General features: G+C 44.4%; 1 protein-coding gene across 1 annotated transcript in view; it reads left to right on the forward strand.

Annotated features, from left to right (window-relative positions):
- Positions 1–23,650, forward strand: part of LOC107122868 (NADP-dependent malic enzyme-like) — a 50,007-nt gene that overhangs the window by 19,642 nt on the left and 6,715 nt on the right. Inside the window, exon 2 of the mRNA XM_015426009.1 lies at positions 15,716–15,849. Within this exon, the coding sequence (XP_015281495.1) occupies positions 15,716–15,849 (134 nt within the window). The remainder of the gene's footprint in view (positions 1–15,715; positions 15,850–23,650) is intronic.

Here is a 23,650-nt window from a genome sequence, read left to right on the forward strand (position 1 = left end):
AAGAAAAAGCCCCCCCCCCCCCCCCCCCCCGCGTTTTCTGGCATGTGTGGTCGGGACCAATATCAGTCTTTCAAAAGAAGAGGTAATAGACACTACCAACAGCCAGAAGCTTGGCTGTAGCTTAAGGGGACTCTTTGAAGCAGTCTGTGCATTGGGTCTGTCAAAGGCATTTCGTGTTTAACTTCTGTACCAAATGTGTTGTTCAGCTATATATTTGAGTACCTGTGTACCAGTCTCTTTGGCATCTCAAACCTACAAACATCATGCATTCTAGGAAATAATTGCACGTGTAGTATTAAATTAGGAATCAGCTTTTGCACATGACACCGGTGGATAGCAAGCGCTGCTGCTTTCTGTACTCCGGCTCTTCTTCCCTGCAAGGTGCGTAGCAGAATTAGAAACCTGCTTGCAACAGGGTGTGGATGACACCTGAGTTCCAGATGACTGCTTCCTAGTCTAATGAGTGCCAATCCCCTTTTTAAAAATAAATCCCTCTTTTTCTCATTTAAACCTCTTTTGGATCTGTTTTTTTCTAGATTTTATTGATTTTAACATTGTTTTTAACTGCTCCACATCACCCAGAGCCTTGTGCTTGCAGGGATCGGGTGATTCAGAAATCCAATAAATAAATAAAGGAATCACTGTAAATTAAATTTGAAAATTCTATGGATGAGGCAGCAATCCAAGCGCCGAGCACACCTGGGCCTATGTATCTTGTGTGCAAATATGGTGGCTGTTTAGATAGTGAATTATCTGCAGTCCACATTACTGTGTGCATAGTGCTATGGCCATGACACAATCTTTACAATTTTAACTGCAGTCATTAACTTGTCCTGCTACAAACATGAAGTCCTCATCAGCACAGCACCTTGCTCACTACAGCTCTAGGCTTCTCTCCCTATTTACATTAAAGATGATTAAAGATAGTTTTCCTGAAATAGTTGTCTTTGACCTTTACTGACCCAGGACCCATTGACCATGGGGCCTACTGAGCTGCCAGCATATGATAGGAAGCCATGTGACATTCATCTTGAGACAAGGTAAGGGCAGGGGCTGGGGTGATGATGTCAAGGCTAAGGCTGCAGACAGCAGACTAAGAGCGGGGTAAGTTAACTAGAAGTAAGCAGTAGAAGTTGTACCATAGTGAGGAACAAGCTGAGGATCAGAGCTGTGGAGGAACGTCTTCACCAGTGAGGGACCTCAGTCCACCATCCTGCTGCTTTTCTCAGCATGTGTGTAAAGAGAGACAAGCAGGCTTTCTGTGCAGGAGGCCAGTGACCCTCTCTAAGTGGCTCAGGAGCCACATGTGGCTCTTTGATAAGCTACCTGTGGCTCTTCCCCAATGGGGCACTCTTCTCAGGCTCTAGTTCCAGCTTGGGGTTCAGAAAGGAAGAATGTTGTTTTATATATTTAATGAACAATTAAGGCATTAATCTTTTTACACTTTTTCTTGTTCGAGCCTCCTTAATTTGTATTTACTTACATTTCCTTCTTGTAGCATCAGCCTGTTGTAAACAGTCATGCATCCTCAGGAATCTGATACTAAGGACTGGCTCCTTTTGGGGGGAGGGTGTCCCAAGTCCTGAGGGGGAATAGGTGGAGATTGGTGCAGCGCCTTATATATGAGTATGGCACCTTTTTTAAAAACAAAAAAGCACTGTTCATAGGCTGTGTGTACACAGCTGATGAATATGTGGAAATTATAGGCAGGGACAGCGGCTGTGATCCCACTCCTTTCTCTTCAGGTTCACTGTGAACGCTCTCCATATGTGAGGAAAGGGCTAGTATCTCTGTTCAAAGCATCTTTGTACTTTGGAATAACTAGATATGTGTCTCCCAAGTGTATGCCGCAAACCTCCCAGAAATGTATGAGCTGAATGTTTGTCCAAGACCTGCATCTGCCTGTAAGTTGTTACAATTCACATATTTGATAATCTGTCTGTTCCACAAAAGTTGTCCTTAGAATGGATATAAAGGAAAATAATGTGAGCTAGAACTCTCAGAAAAAATATAACAGTAATCTAAATATTTGTTGGATGTGCTTTAATGGTAATTTCTTCATGGAAGATAAATTATTTAATCTACATAAAACATTAGGGGAAAAGGAAGCTGCCCATCTCTCATGCTGGCAAGTCTGTTTCTATGATGCTTGTTGTGAGTCATTAATAGGATTCCAGAGGAGTTAGCCATGTTAGTCTGTTCCTACCGAGGAATACAAAGAGAACTCAATACAGTATTAAAGACACTCCACATGGATATACAAGAATCTATCCATACGGACACACCCCAGGAACCACGGCCAGGAGCATTCTACCTACTACCCAAAATCCACAAACCAAGTAACCCATGACACCCTACTGTTTCAGGAATTGGCACAATCACGGTAGGAGTTTTAGGATATATGAAGTCTATCCTCAGGCCCTATGCCATCATCACACGAGCTATTTACGGGACACTACTGAAAATACAGTCCATTGACAGCCTCCTGGACAACGCTATCCTAGCACTATGGATATTGAGGCTCTGTACATCAACATCTCACATGTGGATGGAGTGCAGGCCATCAAGAGTACCACCCTGGACAAAATCACAGCACACATTGCCACTGAACTTTGCCATTTCATGCTTACTCACAATTACTTCAAATTTGGTGACAACCTATATCTGTAGGTCAACGGCACAGCCATGGGCAAATGCATGGCACCACAGTTATGTAAACATATTCATAGCAGACTTGGAGCAATGCTTCCTCAGCCCCCATCCACTAAAACCATTCCTGAAGGTGCTTGGATGACATCTTCATCATTTGGACCCATGGGAAGGAAGCCCTTGAGAGATTTCACCAGGACTTCAACAACTTTCACCCCACAATCAACCTGAGCCTGGACTACTCTACACAATAGGTACACTTTCTGTATACCATTGTACAACTACATGAGGGACAGATAAATACCACCTTATACTGGAAACCTACTGACCGCTACTCTTATCTACATGCCTCCAGCTACCACCCAAAACATACCACTCGGTGGATTGTCTGCAGCCAAGCTTTACGTTACAATCATATCTGCTCCAATGCTCTTGATTGGGACTCTCACTTAAGGGATTTACCACAAGCATTTTGGGGGCTACAGTGCCCACCAAATGAGGAGAGGATACAAATTGACAGGGCCACAATAGTACCCAGAAACATCCTACTCCAGAACAAACCAAAAGGAACCAACAACAGAACACCACTGGTTGTCACCTATAGTTCCCTGCTCAAACCAGTCCAACCTATCATTATCTCTCTAAAAAGCCCTTGGTAGAAGACCTCTCCTTGCCTACAGACAGCCCCCCAACCTTAAACAACTTCTCACTAACAACCATGAACCATCTAACAGATTCACTAACACAGGAACCAGACCCTGCAACAGACCCAGATGCCAACTCTACCCACATATCTACCCAGAAAATAGGATTACAGGACCCAGTGGTATCAACTACACAATCTTTGGCTCTTATAGCTGCACATCTTCCAGTGCGATATATGCTCTCGTGTGCCAACAGTGCCCCTCTGCTCTGTACATAAGACAAACCAGCGTCAACCTCTACGCAAAAGAATAAATGTACACAAATCTGACATTAAAAATGGCAATATCCATAAATCAGTAGGAGAACACTTCAATCTACCAGGACATCTCATCAAGGACTTAAAAGTCACGATAGTTCAACAGAAACATTTAAAAATCAAAATCCAAGCGGAAGCTGCTGAATTGGAATTCATATGTAAATTTGACTCAGACTTGAATTGAATAGAGACTTTGGATGGTTATCTCTGCCTTTCAGATATTCCATTCAAATTCATCAATAGAAGGGTCACACCCAGCCTAGATTGTGTATTCTTTTTCATGGCTTTGCTTTACATGGCAGTTTCTGCATCCTCTCCCTCCTCCCCTTACCACTTATATATCTCTGGCCAGATTCTTCATACCCTCCATGCATCTAACGGATAGAGCTGTGTTTCTCAAAAACTTATGCCGCAATAAAGTTGTTCAGTCTTAAAGATGCTATTGGGCTTTTTATTATTAATCTTTAATAATAATTCCCTTACATATTGGCCATTTCCAGCTCTCCCATTGGCTGTGCTGTGTGCTCCATCAGCCATTGGCCCATCAAACACCACTCAAGAGTAATTGGCTGGGGGCTGGGTCCACTCCTCTTCCATGCCTACTGCCACCTCATCCACTGTTCCCTATCAGAATAACTGCCATATGGCTGTCTCTCCTGACCAGAGGTCATTTAGTAGAAAAAGAGGTGCAGGAGCTCATTAGCTTAACTTATTTGCATATGCCACACCCCCTGACATCTCCCTTCCCTTTGCCTCCAAGTGGCACAATCGCGCTTTGGCGGGCGGACTGGGGAAGGCATGGGGTGGCATTTAAATGTTTCCCCGCTCCTTGCAGGGCCTTCCCTGGCTTGCCCGTTCCTCCTGGCCCAATTGAGGGCTGCTGGGGGCAGGGCTTGCCACCGCATGTGCCCACTCCTGGGATTGTTACAGCCGGAACGCTGTCCTTACTCGTTCCGGCTGGAAATGACCCCTGCACCTGACAAAGACACTTCTCCTGCTTGGCTCCTGTGGGACTAACTTTTCCCTCAGTGGCTGTTGCTAGGCAACCAAGATTGGTTCTGTTAGTAAAAGGGGGGGGAGACCCTTTCTACACCTATTTTGGCCTTTGGGAGAAAACTCATTGGGGCCAGTTCTGACTAGGGTTGCCAGTTCCAGGTTGGGAAATTCCTGGAGATTTTATTGTAGAGTCTATGGGAGCCAGAGTTTCGGGAGGGGAGGGGCCTCAGCTGAACAGAATGCTCTAGAGCCCACCCTCCAAAGCGGTTATTTTCTCCAGCAGGAGAGAGAGCTCTGTTGTCTGGAGTTCATTTGTGATACCAGGCGATACCGCAGCCAGTGCGCCATAGCAGTTAGCGCTTCAGAGCAGGGTTTGCCAGACCATGGTTCTTGCTGTGAAAGCTGAGTGGGTGATTTCGGACCAGTCCCAGACTTTCAGCCTAACCTACCTCACAGGGTTGCTGTGCAAGTCAAAAGGGGGAGAGAAGAATGATGTAAGCTGTTTTGGTCCTCATGATGTAATGATGTAAGCTGTTCCGGCAAGCATTTAAATAGCTCAGACCACACTGACGGTTCTAGCACTTTATAACAGAAGGCCGCCACGTCTTAATCTCAATTTTAATAAGTGTATTTGGATATTTTATTGATTGTATTGTTTTAGACTTATATTGTATTAATTGTTATGTTGGTTTTAAACTATTGTAAGCCGCCCCCAGCTGCCTTGGCGGGAGGGCGGTGTAAAAGTCTAATAAATAAATAAATAAATAAATATTACAGAGAAAGACTGTACTTTTCCTCCTGGGGAACCATTGTTGCCAATCTCCAGGTGAGGGCTGGAAATCACTCAGAATTACAACTGCTCTCCAGGAGGGAGGGGGAGGAGATGGAAAGCTGAAATCAGAGGGGCAGATAACAGCAGGTTGATGGTTGGCTGGGAAGGAGATAGAATTGCCACCTCCAAGTTGGAAAATTCCTGGAGATTTGAGGAGTGGAGGCTGAAGAGGGTAAGGTTTGAGGAGGGGTGGGACCTCAGACAGGTACAATGGCATAGACTCCACCCTCCAAAGCAGCCATTTCCTCCTGGGACACCATTGTTGTCAATTTCTAGGTGAGGGCTGGAGATCACTCAGAATTACAACTGCTCTGCAGGAGGGAGAGGGGAGGAGATTGAAAGCTGAAGTCAGAGGGGCAGATAATAGTAGGTTGACGGTTGGCTGGGAAGGAGATATGGTTGCCAACTTCAGGTTGGGAAATTCATGTAGATTTGAGGGGTGGATCCTGGAAAGGGTGGGGTTTGAGGAGGGGTGGGATCTCAGATAGGTACAATGCCATAGACTCCACCCTCCAAACCAGCCATTTCCTCCTTGGGAACCATTGTTGCCAATCTACAGGGGAGGGGTGGAGATAACTCAAAATTACAACTGTTCTTCAGACCCTACACTTAAACTAATGCTGGCATTAAATTGAGTGAATTATTCATTATTCAGAATAATCTGTCAAGAATCTTATTAGTTGTCAGAAATTAAAATAAGCTGGTTGGGTTTGTGTCATTTATAGTAGCACAGTGAAGACCCAATTGGCATTAAAGAGCTGCGTCAAGATTGTAGTGAGAATCAAGCCACTTCGGGAGCTTTAATATGCTGTTTGAGATGCAGCCATCTGGAATCTAGGTCAGCCCGCAATCACATGAACACATTCCTTGCCACTTTGGTAATATTGTTTTAAACAACATGGGGAAATAAATGAGAGAGACCAAGATTTATTCCAAGTTTTCAGTTGTTGTCAAAGTTGTTGGACAGTTCCCAAACTCTTTTAGTTTATACTGTTTGAATAGTCCAACTTACTACTTCCAGAAGTATACAAAAATTATGTTTTTGCTAAATATTAAAAATGGCAGTGCAGATTGGATTTAATTGCCAAGCATGTGTTACTGTTTCTGATTTATAAAGCCTGCTTGGCAGTTTTTACTCACCCCGAGCACCCATTTTACAGATGGGGATCAGAAACTAAAAGCATCATTTTGTAAAAGCCACTCAGTGTATTTATAACAGTTTCTGTCCTTTGCTAAGTCTAGCTGTGTCTGTCAGTTGGTCTAAATTAGCTTAATTAGTTTAAATGTAGGGAGTTATAATCCTATTAATGACTCACAACGAATATAGAAATGGGCCTGTCAGCATGGGGGGTGGGCTCCCTCCTGTTTTTCCCAATGTTTTATGTAGGTGAAATAAATTGATAAAAAGAGGAAAATCAATACAAAGAAGAACATGTGTTAGCCAAATTGCTGTGAATTATGGGGAATTATGATCTTACACAAGGCAATAGGCGAATAAGGGAGCAAGCACTGATGTATACAGGGGTCCCGCTTCTTCCAAACACACCAAAATAGACACTGAGACTGACGTCAGTATAAGATGGTTTTGTTTACTGGAAGTATTTCAAACATACAACAACACAAGCACACACACAATTATACAGCATCTAGGAGACAGAAAGGAATAGTACATTCGCATCAGCAGGGTATTCCGTTGATGGGCAATACTTTACCTGTCCACAGTCAGAAGGCGTGAACCTCAGAAAAACGTACAGGAACCATAGGCACATCATCTCACAGGTATAGAAAGGGAGGTCCAGTGTGGCAGATATAATGTTTAACCATGATTTGCATGCTTTAACCTTGTTTACGATCCTCAGTGTACAGTGAAATCATTGTTTAGGTTCCTAAGCTAAGCCCTTTTCTGGAGATACCAGTGAGTCCTGCTTGTCATCTTGCAGGTGGAAATGGCCTCAGCCATGGCTTGCTCAGATGTAGTGTTTAACATGAACCATGCTTTGCAAGCAATCCTTAAACATAGTTTAAGTATTCAGATGTAGCGCTCAATCATGGTTAAATGAAAACAAACCATGGTTAAGTATTATCTCATATAATAAAAAATAACATTTGCATATTGATTTTTACATATTGAAAACACTTGGCATAGCTCACCTGTAGCTTTCTTTTAGCTGCTGTGCCAGTTTTGGTGTCTGCACAAGATTTTCTGTACAGTGTTGAGGCAGCTGTTATGAACCCCAGTATCTGCAGTGTCCAAAAGGTCCCAGCATCTGCAGAGTCCAAAATGTCACTGCAGTATATCGGCATCTCACAAACATGACAGTAAGCAGAGCTGCCCGTCAAACTTTGAACTGCCTTGGAGTTCTACGCAAGCAGCAGTCTTTTTTAAAAAGGGCTTATCAAACAAGAGAAGCAAGCTACTTCTGTTATATGCTGTCAATTAGGGAAATAGACAAGGCCTCTGATCTTCCTTTTTGTGCTTCATATAGAACAGCCAGTTCAAACTTTTAAAAAAAATTACTTTCCCCCTGCAAAGAAAGTAACGTTTTACAGGCTAAATAACTTTGGATGTCTGAAAAGCTTTATAATGGCTCAGCATTTCCATTATCTTATAGAGTCATAGAATCATGGAGTTGGAAGGGGCCATACAGACCATCTAGTCCAACCTCCTGCCAAATGCAGGACCAACCTAAAGCATCTCTGACAAATATTCGTCAAGCCTCTTCTTGAAAGCTGTCAGTGACGGGGAGCTAACCACCTCTCTAGACAGCTGATTCCACCTTTGAACCACTCTGACCATGAAAAAGTTTTTCCTAATATCCAGCCGATACCTTTTTGCATGTAATTTAAACCCATTGCTTTGGGTCCTGTCCTCTGCTTCCAACTGGAACAGCTCCTTGCCCTCCTCCAAATGGTATCATCAGCAAATTTAATGAGTAACCCTTCTACCCCTTAATCTAGATCATTGATAAAAAATTGAAAAGTACCGGGCCCAAAACTGAGCACTGCAGCACCCCGCTGGGCACCTCCCTCCAATCTGACGAAACACCATTGACCACCACTCTTTGGGTGCAGTCCTGCAACCAATTCCCTATCCACCGAACTGTCCTATAGTCCAGTCCACAGTCTTCCAGTTTGCCCATCAGAATGTCATGGGGAACCTTATTAAAAGCTTTACTGAAATCCAGGTAAATCACATGAACAGAGTTCCCACGATCTAGTAAACTCGTCACACAATCAAAGAAGGAAACCAGATTGGTCTGACAAGATCTGTTGGGGACAAAACCATGCTGACTTCCCTGGATCACTAAGTGGTCCTTCAGATGCTTACAGATCGATCCCTTTAAAATCTACTCTAATATCCTCCCAGCAACAGAAGTCAGACTGACTGGCCTGTAGTTTCCTGGGTCATCCTTCTTCCCTTTCTTAAAGATTGGGATAACATTCACTCTCCTCCAATCTTCTGGCACATCCCCAGTCCTCCAGGAGGCCTTGAAGAAGACAGGGGCTCTGCAAGTTCCTTAGAAAGTTCTTTGAGCACTCTTGGGTGCACACCATCGTGCACACCATCTGGCCCAGGGGATTTGTATTCATCCAGTGCAGCTAGGTGCCTCTCCACAACCTCCCTGTCAGTGTCAACTGGACACTCAGGTGTCCTGTTATATCTTCTACCATCTCTAGATGGGGTCGAGTGCTTCTGGGAGAAAACAGAGGCAAAAAAGTCATTAAGCCTGTCTGCTTTTTCTCTGTCCTCCACCAGAGTTTCTCCTACTCCCAAAAGTGGTCCAACTGCCTCTTTGACCTTGCGTTTGCTTCTCACATATATGTAGAAGTTTTTCTTATTGTAGCGAGCCACCCCTAGCCAGGCCCAACTCATACTTCAACTGTGCTTTGGTTTCGCTGATGGCTGATCTGCAGTAACTAGTAACTCTCATATGCTCCTCTTTAAAGGTCTGACCTTCCCTCCATTTCCCTCCATTTCCTTTTTCTCCCTTAGCTTATTCTGAAGCTCTCGGTTCATCCACATCGGTTTCTTGGAGCCCTTACCATGTTTCCATCTTGTTGGAATAGTGAGGGCTTGAGCTCGCAAAAGCTCATGTTTGAGAAGAGCCCACCCTTCACTCGTTCCTTTCCCTTCTGGCACACTCCCCCACGGAATGACTCCCATCAAGCCTCTGAGTTCGTTGATGTCGGCCCTATGAAAATCTAACCTATGAGTCTGGCTACGAACTTCCTTGACCCCCCACAGCAACTGGAATTCAAGGAGGACATGGTCACTTCCCCCTAAGGTCCCCACCACCTTCACCCCATCTATCAATTCTTTCCTGTTAGTTAATATTAAGTCTCGTATGGCCGAGCCCCTTGTAGCTTCCTCCACCATTTGAAAAAGGAACTTGTCGGCCAGAGAGGTCAGAAAGTTGCATGATTCTTCTTGCTTTGTTGAGCTTGTCTCCCAGCACACATTAGGGAAGTTGAAGTCTCCCATAATTATAAGGTTCTGATGTCTGGATACTCTACCAATCTGTTCAAGGAGGGCAGCATCCATTTCCTGTCCCTGGTCAGGCGGTCTGTAGCAGACTCCAACAACAATACCCTTTGTCCTACCTCCCCTTATTTCCACCCATATACTTTCTACGGGGCTGTCAACCACATTCTCCAGAACGTCTTGACAATCTAGCCCTCTCTTCACATACAGCGCCACTCCGCCTTCTACCCTTCCGTTTTTTCTTGAACAACTCATATCCACTACCACATTTTAGTCATGAGAAGCATCCCACCAAGTTTCAGTGATTCCTATTATATCATAGCCATCTGTTTGCAAGAGAATCTCAAGCTCTTCCTCCTTATTACCCATACTAAGGCATTGGTATATAGGCACTTGTAGCCTTGTACCTTTGTTTGATCTGTCCTACCCAGGTCGGCCCCCACTGTTTTCTCTTCTTCATTGAAGTCCCCATGTCCATCGTCCCCCTCCCTTTATAATTTGCAAAGAAATTAATGTTATAGGTTTTGGTCCTCCTAATGTTGACATTCATTTTGATAGCTTTGCAGTGTAGTCCTAAACAAAAGAGTTACAAGCTTTGAAACTGACTGACTTCAATGGGTTTAGAAGGATGTAACTCTGATTTGGACTGCATTATTAATCTAGGACTGCATTCTTGGTGATCTAGTCATTTTAAGGATATTCACATAACTATTGTAAAGAAGCTTCATAATGAATGAAAGCTCTAAAACACTGCACATGGAAGATATTAGTGTGAACAAGGGAACATAAAGCAGATTTGGCTTTTAAAAGAGATCTGGAACAAACCCATGAACAGATCTTAAGGGATGTCTGCAGATAAACTTTTCTCACACCAAATCTGCTGAATTGGCTGTTTACTAGCCAGATGAGACCTGAGAAGCAGAGGAGAGGGAATTTAATTTATTTTGCTACCTTTTGAGCAGATTCCAGGTTTTTAAGATTTGTTCCTGTTCAAAATATTTAAATTAGTTACATCAATAATAAAATTATAACTTGCATTTTAAAAATAGATGAAACAAGCATTTGATGTTAGGCAAATACAGCAGCAGTTTTAGAAAGTGTGTGATAAGTTATCTTCAGATTGTGCGTTCAGTATTCCACTTACTTTTATTCCATATCACACTTTTAAACTGAATACGATGCTTTAGATAGTAAAATATTCCATTTTCCATTTCTCAATACTTTCCTGTTTAATTCTAGCACTAGAAAAAGCTCTTCCCCAATCCACTTCTACCTCAAAACTGTTGGTTTTATGCCACTACTCTATGTGTATTTCAGAAGTTATTTGCATAATGAAACAAAACATCAGTTGCTAGCTTGGAACTGGAAGACGAGTGAGCTATTTTTAAAACAAATTTTGAGTCCAGTGCCACCTTTAAGACCAACAAAGATAAAAATTGGCCATTAAGCTATGGCCAGGAAAAAATTAGTTTCATGTAAAGCATCTTGATGTGAGAACTGAACGTTTTCTGGTCAGCAAAATAAAGGCTTTTGTTGTTAGCTCACAGCCCTGCCCCCTCAAATGCCAGGGTAGAAGTAGAGCAGACTCCTGCCACCACTTCCGCCTTCCGTATCTGAAGACTGACTGTTTAGCTTCCAGAGACAGCAGTGGCTCCAACCCACATTGCACAGGATGAGGACCACTCCTTTCCCAACCCTGGCATGGGGGGTAGCAGGGCTAGTGGCAGTGATTGGGGATGAGCACAAATTGGAAAAATACGGTTCAGTTCGTGGTTGATGGTGTGCTCGTTTTTTGAACCACAGACTGTCATGAACTATTAGCTGCCTCATGAACTGGTGAGGTTTGTGAGGTGGCGAAATGCCCCCCCCCCAACCTGCTGTCATTTCCCCAGAAAGCACTTTATTGTGGGCACCTTTTGGGGGGGGGTTGTTATTCGAACCCCATAAATCCAATCCTCACCAAACGTGGACATCAGGTAGAGGAGAGTCAGCCATAGATCCCCTGTGAATTCAGTGTCTCTAGCTTACACAGGATCTGTTCTATGCACTCCTGCACCTCCTGAACCTACATCTATGAAAATGACCACTGCAGTCATTCTGACAGGGGAAGGTTCAGGAGTGTATAGAACAGATCATGTGCAAGCTGGAGTAATCAAGCTTGGAGGGCATGTAGAAGAGCATCTGAGGGAGGTCCATGTGACTTTGATGTCTCTAGCTTGCACATTCTATACAGTCTCGAACTTCCAGAACCTGTGCGTGTCAAAATGACTGAGGTTCAGGAGTGTATAGAACAGATCCTGTGCAAGCTAGAGACATCGAAGTAGCAGAGGATCTCCCCCGGTTGCTCCTGTACATGCCCTCCAAGTTATTGCTTTGAAGTTATGAAAATATCTTGATTGAGCGGCGACTGTCTGGAAACGTTTCTGCTTACAAACCTGCATGGACCTCCATGAACAGCTTGAAAGTTTGTGGAAAGTTTATGATGGGTGGTGACTTGCCATAGACTTGACTTTGTGAAACACGAACCAGCCAAAATTCATCACAAACTTTAGTACATGAGCCGGTTAATGCCCATCCCTAGCAGTGATTCTGGGACATTATCCTTTTTTCGTTGTTTTTTAAACCCAGGACTTAAGAATTATCAAGACTACCCCTGCTTTCAAGATGTTATAAGTCATATTGCTCGACAAGATTGCTGGTCATTCAGATGGGGCAGAGATCAATTTGTAGCAAGCTGGCTGCTGGTAGTGGGTGGGTTCACTTACAGCACAAATCCAAAAGCGCGGTCACTGTAGTGGGGTGATGCTCAAGGATTCACCTGAAACTCTATGGATGGAGGAGAGAAATCAGTGGGGTCTGATGCCATAGAAACCACCCTCTAAAGCTCGCATTTCCTCCATGGGATCTGATCTTTGTAGTCTAGAGATCAATTGTAATTCCAGGAGAACTGCAGGCCCTCCCTGGGGGCTGGGAACCCTGTGTATGCCCAACAGTGCTTACTAAGGTTTCGCAAATTACAAGCGTTTAATTCTACTTGGGCAAGTGTAGCATACTATGATGTTTTAAAAGCTATCTGGGGAATGAGAAGTATTAAGTGCTATGACTTCTGGGTGGGAGGTGTGGTGCGGTGGGGAGGGCAGTAGTAACATCTCTTGTTGACCTTCCACTGAATACAGCTGTTTCCAAATGGGTGGTCTCTGCAGATACAAAGGTGTTGCCTCCTAGGCTCTTTTGAAGCACCTTCTGCACTAAGGAGGCAGTGAACAGCTTGGATTACCTCTTTACTTTGAGCAAGAGATGATGTTTTGTTTCAGTTTCCAAAGAAAGACCTGCAAGGTCACTAGGATCGGTTGCTAAGCCCAGAGACATAAGAAAGGCTGTGTCTGTGGTGAAACCAAGGGTGTACAGTTGTTATGTGGTTGCCTGGGATGAGCTGGGTGGTTGGGAGTGACCCCAAAACTCCTTCCTATTTTCTGTTCAAGCTCTTCGGATTTTATCCCCAAGAAGCAAGAAGGCGTCAGGAAGAACAGTGGCAGCTGCCACATTTGAGACCATGAGCTTCAGTAAAGCAGCAGAACCTGCTCAGTTAGATATGGATCTGACAGTGCAGAGAGGGTCCTGTGTGCAGTGGCAAGCTATGAAAGAATCATCTGTGAAAGGGTACTTTATAAATGAATTAGCAGCCAAGCTTCATAGCCTGCTGGTTAAAGCAGGTGCCATTTTAGATAAATTGATAGATTATGTTTTATGCAGAGTGTCCTGTGTGGAAGCAAAAATGGTGGTTTAACCATGTCTGCTGCTAATTCTAAGCTCCAGGGTGGCTTCTAGGCACAGCTTGCATAAGTGGGAGCTCAGTGACTGAAGAAGGCTGAGGAGCAAGCAGTTCACAGGCAGCCTTTGAGGGGAAAAAAATCCAAATGCAGTTTTCCAAGGGACTCTCTCAGGCCAAATGATATTTGCAGACAATGTTGAGGAATGGGCAAAGCTAGGGAGAAAATGTACTGGGAAGCAAGAAGTTGCTGAAGCAGACAGACTGCCATCAGCAACAATGAGAATGGGCCAGATGAAGAGCTCTCCAGGAACCTGCTGCTATGTGAATGGAATTGTTCTGTGTGTGAGAAGCCTCTAGAGTTCTTAGATTCAGATTCAGAAATGTGCCTCATTCTTAGTGAGCATTCTTCTGGGACAATGGTGCTTCACCCATGTCATAACAGGGACATACTGTGCCCCCCCTCGCCTTATGTGTGCCAGAATCTCAACTGTGATATCTTTGCATGCACATAGATACGCTCCCCCCTCCTTTCAGCTGGAGGGGCACCTTCTCCAAACTCTCATGGGTTCCTGTCCAGAGACATTTCCCGACAATTAAGACCTATTTAAGAGACATCTCCAAACACTGAGGAACATTACCATTCCTTTGTCATGTGCTGTGGTTTCCCTAAGCCATGTTATTTTAGACCAACTCCATGGAATAGAACTGTTCTCAATATCATTGCCTTCTGTTTAGTAGCCAGGAAAACAACAATAATTTAACCACACATCAAAAACCTACAATACACATGTACAACACATACACAGTATAAAATTTCAAGAACAAAAGGAAGTAAATGTTTCATAATGTTAAATTCTCCATGTTTATAAAAAATGTGAGGGTGTGGAAGAAAAGAATGTATAGGCTAAGCAAGAAGGTGCTCCCATGCCATATGAAGTGTGTGAATTTTAAAGCCTTTTTGCAGGGTTGTCCAAAATGAATTATCAACATATGGATTCTAGATGTGGAAAATAAACCTGTGAGGCAAAGATTTCTTCATAACCCTCTTTGGCTGCCTGTAGTATGAACTTTTGTAATGTGGTATGAGTCAGAATATGCTTTCTAATACGGAGCCAAATCTTGGGGTTATTAACTGAAATGCTATCCAGATAGTACTGAAGGTCTAAATGGACGTTCTATGAATCTCCATTTGTCTCCAAATGGCCCCCAATTTGACTCAGGGCCGCATGGGAAGGGCAGGGGTATAACCTTTCAGTGCCCATATAGCCTTCAGTGCCCCTGTGCTGATAATGGGTACTTTTAAAAATCTGTCTTTTCCTTAAAAGGTTCTAATAACAGTAGGGGAAGGAGGCTTGCTTTTGATTAATGAAGCGAGATGCGGGTTCAAGTGTTAAATCTCAATTTCTCACCCTGTGCAGCCCAATTCAGGATTTATGATTAGGCCATTATTTGGCTGCAGAGACTATAATTGCTTCCTGAGGTGGAAAGTGCCATCAAGTCACAGCTGATTTATGGCAGCCCCATAGGGTTTTCAAGGCAAGAGACATTCAGAGGTGGTTTGCCATTGCCTGCTTCCGTGTCACGGCCCTGGTATTCCTTGGAGGTCTCCCTTCCAAATACTTTCCAGGGCTGACCCTGCTTAGCTTCCGAGATGGGTCTAGCCTGGGCTATCCAGGTCACGTTAAGTATTTCCCTTTGTAAGTGGTATGTGTAACAACTGACTACTTTTGCATCCCTTGGGTGGAATCCCTTTGGCAGAGAGACAGTGTGTATATGTCAGACTACAATGAGAAATACCCCAGTTGAAATCCGCACTCCCATGAAACCACTGGGTGACCTTGGCTCAGTTGTTCTTTCTCATCCTAATCTAACCTGGCTCATATGGTTGTGATGATAAAATATGGGCAGCAAGATAATATACATTGCCCTGAGCTTCATGAAGAATGGATGAGATAAGAATCCAGCATTTTAAATATAAGTTCTTTTCACTGAACACCTTTTAATATATATTTTTTCTTACAGGGCCTAGCTTTCACGTTGGAAGAGAGGCAACAGCTGAATATTCATGGATTGCTACCTCCTTGTTTTCTCAGTCAAGATGTTCAAGTGTTAAGAGTTCTTAGAAGCGATGAAAGACAAGCAACTGACCTGGACAGGTAAAAACTTTTCATGTGCTTATCCAGATTAAAAAATAATAATAATGTATGTTTTTTTGGGGGGTGCTAATTGCAACTTTGTAAACAACATCTGACCCTTAATGAGAAGTGACATTGCACTTTTAAAAACCGTTGTTGCATACATTGTCCTTGATCCTGAGAGTCTCCCACTAAGTAGTAAACTCATGTCCTGTGTTTGCACTAGGATCTTTCCTCATTTTTTGGGACATCATGCTTAGTTTCTACCTTTTTGTGACTGGTTTTTACTCAGCAAGATCCATTAAAGGAAATATTTGCTTTTTCCACAGCGTAGTCATAACGATGATCTTTCTTTTGCCAACATAACTGAATAAGGTCTGACAATCTATCTTGGGCATCCAGTTGAACACCTGAGCACACACAGGAGTAAACTTAAATGAGATCACAGCTTTTGTGAGCTTCATATTCAGAAATTTTATTTCAGATCACAAAGACCAGTGTTCTCACTTAATAATCATGCAGTCATTTTGTACAGTGGCTTGTTATTGAGGAACTTGAAAAGAGAAAGAATGAAAGCAGTTTGACCTGAAAATATAATAGCCCGAATCTAGAGGATAATGATTTTGTATAGATTGGCATTTTCTAATGAACATACCGAACACTTCCATCTGAAAAGGAAAACCCCTCTGAACATGTTCAAAATGAGGCCTCCAGCCCAAATGGTAGCCAATAAACACATGGCAGATGAGTCTGAGCTTTGATGAGTAATTGAGAGAAGTGCTTAATGTTCGTGTCAAAAATTCAAAATACAAGTACCATTTTAGTACTTTATTTTTCAAAATACATGTCATCTAGTTTGACTGCAGCAATATGTCTGAAGGTATTGTGCTTTTGCTACTCTAGCCACAACAACAGATCCACAAAAATTATCATGAAAAGTAGAAAGTACTGGAAAGTATAGAAAGTAGTGGCTCAAGGTGACGAAATAGGTTTCATGGCTAGTCAACATTTGAAACTGGCTCTCCCCAGTATTAGTCCAGCCCTCTAATCACTACACTATGCTAGTGCTTTTGAAAATGCTGGCTTTTCCATCATGGCCAGTAACAATCTCAAAGTCATAAAAGGGTATGCATTGAATATTGAGTAGATATTTTGCATATTAGGCCACACCCCTTACATAATCAGAAGTGCCATCTTCTGGATTGGGATTGTGAGGCACTGTTTGGTGGTGTTTTCAGTCCTACTTTGAAGGTAGATTTCAGAAGATGGTGCTAGGGGACTGCTGTTCATCCCCTTGGCCTTTGTCCTATGGGCTCCCACAAGGTTCCATCTTGTCCCCTCTGCTCTTTAGTATTTCCTTTTGTAAGTGATGTCATCCGGAGATTTGGGCTGGGTTGTTGTCACCAATATGTGGATGTGCATTCACATGCAACACTCTGCTGTGTCTCACACTTCCATCTGATCCCAGGAAGGCTGTAAAAACCCTGAACAAATGCCAGGAGGCAGTTTTGTAGTGGGTGCAGGCTAATACACTGAAGCTTAATCCTCACAAAATGGAAGTGCTCCTGGTGGGCGGAAGGTCTGATTCAGGATTGAAGGTGTCATCTGTTCTGGATGGGGTTGCACTTCCCTTAAAGGAACAGGTCTGTAGTCTGGGGGTGCTCTTGGATCCAGGCCTACCACTAAATAAGCAGGTGGCAGCTGTGGCCAAGAGTGCCTTTTATCAGCTTCGACTGGTTAGCCAGATTCAGCATTTACTGGGCAGAAAAGATATGGCTACTATGGTGCGTTCCTTGATTGCATCTAGACTAGATTACTGCAGTGCTCTCTATGTGAGGCTGCCTTTGAAAAGTGTTCGGAAACTTCAACTGATACAGAAAATTGCAGCCAGGATGTTCTGGCTTCTGAATCATCCAGGCTGGCATTTTGCACGATGTACTCTGCATATAAATTAAATAAGCAAGGGGGACAATATACATCCTTGTCGTACTCCTTTTCCTATGCTAAACCAATCAGTTGTTCCATATCCTGTTCTAACTGTCGCTTCTTGACCCTTATACAGGTTTCTCAAGAGACATGGGAGGTGGTACTCCCATCTCTTTAAGGACTTGCCATAGTTTGTTGTGATCCACACAATCAAAGGCTTTAGCGTAGTCAATGAAGCAAAAGTAGTTCTTTTTCTGGTACCCTCTTGCTTTCTCCATTATCCAGCAAATGTTGGCAATTTGATCTCTAATTCCTCTACCTCTTCGAAACCCATCTTGTACTTCTGGCAGTTCTCTGTCCACGTACTGCTGAAGCCTATCTTGTAGGATCTTGAGCATGACCTTGCTAGCGTGTAAAATGAGTGCAATTGTGCGATAGTTTGAACATTCCTTGGCATTGTCCTTCTTTGGGATTGGAATGTATACTGACCTTTTCCAATCCTGTGGCCACTGTTGTGTTTTCCAAATTTGCTGGCAAATTGAGTGCAACACTTTAACAGCATCATCTCTTAAGACTTTGAATAGCTCAGCTGGGATACCATCACCTCTACCAGCTTTGTTGTTAGTAATGCTTTCTAAGGCCCATTTGACTTCGGATTCCAGGATATCTGGCTCAAGGTCAGTGATTATACCGTCGTGGTTGTCAAGGACATTGAGGTCCTTCTTGTATAGTTCTTCTCTGTATTCTTGCCATCTTTTCCTAATCTCTTCTGCTTCTGTTAGGTCCCTACCGTTTTTGTCCTTTATCATGGCCAGCTTTGTGCCTTTCGCTTTCCTTCTTTCCTCTGCTATTTGTAAAGCCTCATCAGACAGCCACTTTGCTTTCTTGTATTTCTTTTTCTTTGGGATGGTGCTGATTGCTGCCTCCTGTACAATGTCACGAACCTCCATCCATAGTTCTTCAGGCACTCTGTCTATCAAATCTAGTCCCTTAAACCCATTCTTCACCTTCACTGTATATTCATCAGGGATCTGATCTAGGTCAAATCTGAATGGCCTAGTGGTTTTCCCAATTTTCTTCAGTTTAAATCTGAATTTTGCAATGAGTAGCTCATGATCTGAGCCACAGTCAGCTCCAGGTCTTGTTTTTACTGACTGGATAGAGCTTCTCCATCTTTGACTGCAAATTATATAGTCAATCTGATTTCAGTGTTGCCCATCTGGTGATGTGAATCATTCCCGGAAACTGGAATTCCACCACCAGCTGCCCTCTGGGAAACTCGGGCGATGGCGGTCCCCTCCGGAGCCCATGCAAATGGCAGGCTGCCCCTGAGGAGGGAGAGGGGGGTGAAACGCCGCCGTCGCTTGGCCCCCGGAGGCCGTGATCTCTCCACCGCTTCCACCGAGAATCATTCACACAATCCTCCCCCCCCAGTGTGCAAACCTGAGGCCATGGCGCTTTCTTTCTGCAGGGCGCGCTTACCTCCTGCCTAGTGGCGCCAGCAGCAGCTCCGGCGGCCTTGGCTCTTCCGGCAAGCGGTGGTAAGCTCCCCTCTTTATGCACCCTCTCTGCCAGCGCATTTCCCCGCCGGCCATGGGTCGCTGGAGAGGGTCCGGGCAGGCGGGAAGGATGCGGAGGGGAGCCTCAGGGATTGGCGCTGGCTTTTGGCGGGGGGAGGCGAACTCGGTGCCCCCATCCAGGCGAACTCGGTGCCCCCAACTAGGCGAGTGCCTAGTTGGCCTAGCGGGAGGGCCGGCCCTGGTTATGTTATAGTGAGTAATTTAAAATGAAATATCAATAAATATATATAGAATTTGTAATAATTGATTTTTGGCGCATGCATTTCCATCAGGGTGTCAGCAGGTGCACCCCACCCTTCCAAAAACTAGATGTGATCTCCAGTCATATAAATCAACATTGCTGTCTAAATTTTTATTTGTTTTTAACTTAATGTGCACATCCAAATGTGAGTTCCATTGGAGTGTAGGTAGAAGCCATCTGAACTGGGAAATACATTTGGATGTAGATCCTATTTACACTGGGTTTAAGTTTATGGGGAGTGGAGATTGCACCTATCAGCCCTACCATATCACTGAAACGGCAGAGATCAAATCAAGCTGCAGGGCCCTTGCATCCCTTCAGTCTTACTGCTAGCCTCCACCAATATTGTGCTTAACACTTACACCCTATTGTCTGCTGCCAGTGTTCAGTGGCAGCGTAAAAGGCAGTGAAAATACACAACCCTCTGACTGTTTAAAACACAACAATGCATTCCTTTATATTTGGAGTTTTTGTTTTGTTTTCTGTGCAAGACACCCATTTTATTAATAGGGAGAGTAATAGGTTCACAGTATCAAAACAATTATGGTAATACTCTGTTCTGTTTGAAACACAAATGAAATTAACATTTGCTGGTGATTATGATGTAGGCAGTATTCCAAGTAAGATGTAGGCAACCTAAGTAGCTTCCTTCAAGTATCTTTTAGCAGTCTTTTCCACATGCCTTGTCCAGAAAATCACTTTTTCAGAATCTGCCACAAAGTCTGTTGCTCCAAATAAGTGGACAGAAGAATGAAAAGATCATTTTGGGTTTAAATAGAAGCAGCTGGTTTTGGAGAATGAAGAAATAAAAAGAAAGTGGGCAATTGTTCAGAAAAGCCAGTGTTTCAGTCCTCTGGCTGCGATGCATGTTTGAGCCGTCTGGCACAGGCTCCATTAGGTTATGCATAATACATTCCCCACCTGTCGTTTTTCTATGGAAATGAAATGTGCACTTTGAAAAGACTCACAGCAAATTTTTTCATTCCAAGGCAAGGATTATGAAGTAGGTTACCTTCGAGGAGAAAATTTCTCCTGGAATTTCAAGTGTCTAAACTTGAAGAGACAGAGGGGAGTGGTGAAATGTAAAGGTGTTATTTGGACGCAAAACAATGTACATCTGACAAAACTTCTGAAAATATCTCAAATGTACAAAAATTTGTTGTCTCAAACAGTATACTGGAGTATACTGTTTATTATCTGACACATTGGTCAGGATCCCAAATGTTTCACAGGTAGTTTCATCGTGTGAAGGGCCTGCAGGTCTCATGGTCGTTGGAGGACACAGCAGAGAAAGTAATGGCATCCTTGAGGGAAGAGACCTTGAATCTCCAGCTGCAACTTAAGCAGGCAGACCTTGAGTTAGAGACAGCAAGGCTGCAGAAAGAGGAGAGAGAGACTGCAGCTAGGATGGAGATGGAAAGAGAAAGGCAGAAAGAGGAGACTGTAGCTAGGATGGCATTAGAGCGAGAGAAAATGAGGCTGGTGCATGAACTTGAGATGGCTAAGCTTGAAAAGGGCCAACTTCCTCCGGATGCTACAGTGAGAGAGGACCATCAGAAGTACCCCTGAACATTGAGTCCTTCGTGCAGAATTTTGAACAAGTCTGTATTGACTACAGGCCCGTAGCCTGCATGGGGCCCTGGGGGCCCGCCCCCCGTGGATTCTGCAGGCCCCCTCCTCCCGATCCTCTGCTCCCCTCCCCTTTCCCCCTTCCCCCTTCCCCACTCCGCCCCTCCACCCCCTCCCGGCACTCATAAGGCGGGGTTATCCACTCCGCCTCCCTCTCTCTCTAAGCAGTGGAGTCCAGTGAGCAAAAATCCTACTTTGTGAACTGCTGGCATGAAAGTTGTGAGCGGGCGATTGGGCTGCTGCATAAATTAAGTTTGCTCTTCTGGAGCCCTCCTTCCCCAGCCAAGACAAAAATGTGTGCGTCACAGGGCTTGTGCACACACCCCCGACGCTTCTCCCCCTCCCCCAGCAGCCTGGGCTTTGCACGAGTCGCCCCGTCGAAGGAGCCTGGAAGCAGAAAGATGGCTTGGGGGGGGGGGGATGAGACCAGCGCTCCCTCTAAGCGGTGGAGTCCAGTGAGCAAAAATCCTACTTTGTGAACTGCTGGCATGAAAAGTTGTGAGCGCGCGATTGGGCTGCTGCATAAGTTAAGTTTGCTCTTCTGGAGCCCTCCTTCCCCAGCCTTTGTGAACTGCTGGCATGAAAGTTGTGAGTGCGCGATTGGGCTGCTGCATAAGTTAAGTTTGCTCTTCTGGAGCCCTCCTTCCCCAGCCTTTGTGAACTGCTGGCATGAAAAGTTGTGAGTGCGCGATTGGGCTGCTGCATAAGTTAAGTTTGCTCTTCTGGAGCCCTCCTTCCCCAGCCTTTGTGAACTGCTGGCATGAAAGTTGTGAGCGCACGATTGGGCTGCTGCATAAGTTAAGTTTGCTCTTCTGGAGCCCTCCTTCCCCAGCCGAGACAAAAATGTGTGAGTTGCAGGGCTTGTGCACCCCCCCACGCTTCTCCCCCTCCCCCAGCAGCCTGGGCTTTGCACGAGTCGACCCGTCGAAGGAGCCTGGAAGCAGGAAGATGGCTTGGAGGGGGGCGGTGATGAGACCAGCGCTCCCTCTAAGCGGTGGAGTCCAGTGAGCAAAAATCCTACTTTGTGAACTGCTGGCATGAAAAGTTGTGAGTGGGCGATTGGGCTGCTGCATAAATTAAGTTTGCTCTTCTGGAACCCTCCTTCCCCAGCTGAGACAAAAATGTGTGAGGGGGAGGTGATGAGACCTGCGCTCCATCTAAGTGGTGGACTCTTGTGAGCAAAATTTCTACTTTGTGAGCCACTGGCATTAAAGCTGTGAGCGAGTACCGTAATTTGGCTACCGCATCAGTTTGTTTAGATCTATTCTTAGAAAAATTTCGTTCCCGATCACGTCGGCTATTATTGTAATAATAAATAATAAACTTGAAACATTTGTGCAATAAATCACTTGTATTTATTATTTAGTTATTATTTAGAAGTATGAGCATGGCATGGCAGTACCACACAAACATATAGTGGTGGGCAGTGTTTCCTCCAAGCTAAGTTAATGTGAGCTAGCTCACAGTTTTTTAACCTCCAGCTCGCAGATTTTTGTCTTAGCTCAGGAAGGATGGCTCCAGAGCAAATTAATTTATGCGGCAACCAAATTCCTCTCTCAGAACTTTAATGGCAGGAGCTCACAAAGTAGAAATTTTGCTCACAAAACTCCACAGCTTAGGGAACGTTGGTGTTGGGCCCCCTGAGAAGAACACGGGCCCCTTGGAGGCTTCCGGTCGAGCTAAGATGGCGTATTAACGCATCTCCGCGATTGTGTGGGGTGGTCGACAGCTTCTTTTGACAGTTTGGGCTGTTTTCAGCCCAACGCAGCGCTCCCCGGAGAGGGGGGGCGCCAAGCAGGCAGCTGTGCCCAAGAGGGAGTGTAGATTGGCGTGATCGAGTTTTTAAAGAAGCTCGTATCAGGCTTTGATCTCCTCCCGCGAAGAGGGCGAACGCCAAGCATCACTTCAGAAGCTGTTCGAGTTGAGTAATCAACATAAATTCGTCATCAGCCGACTTCTTTGCGAAAGGGGACTATGCGTGAGTGAAAAGATGCAATGCTAAACCTGATTCTGATCGCGCTAGATAACAAAATCGTGCCGCTTACCTGAAATAAGATACAGACTGATCTGAACCGAGCGGGTGGGCGTAGAATGAATTGATAATCCCAGAAATCCGATTCCGGAAAAAAAGTGACTTGATTGAATGTTTTTAAAGCGAAAAAACGATTATTGTTGATCATTCCTGTGGTGAGACACGAGATAAAGGCACAACTTAAAACCAAAACTGACGAAGAGTATCGCGGGAGGAGCGGGTTGGTGTGCTGCAAAAAGGGTTCCGAACGGCATAAGTAGCAAGCGGAGTGCCTAGAGAGGCTACGGACGACAGGAAGTTAACAGGAAGACGATCGGAACCATGAAAGAGCCGGACCGGATGTGAGTACATGTGCACAAACGGATCCGGTTGAACTAAAACTGACCTACTCTACCCAGAAATACCATAGAGAAG

The sequence above is a fragment of the Gekko japonicus genome, unplaced genomic scaffold, assembly GCF_001447785.1.
Source record: "Gekko japonicus isolate JY-2015 unplaced genomic scaffold, Gekko_japonicus_V1.1 scaffold4434, whole genome shotgun sequence".
Lineage (NCBI taxonomy): Eukaryota > Metazoa > Chordata > Lepidosauria > Squamata > Gekkonidae > Gekko > Gekko japonicus.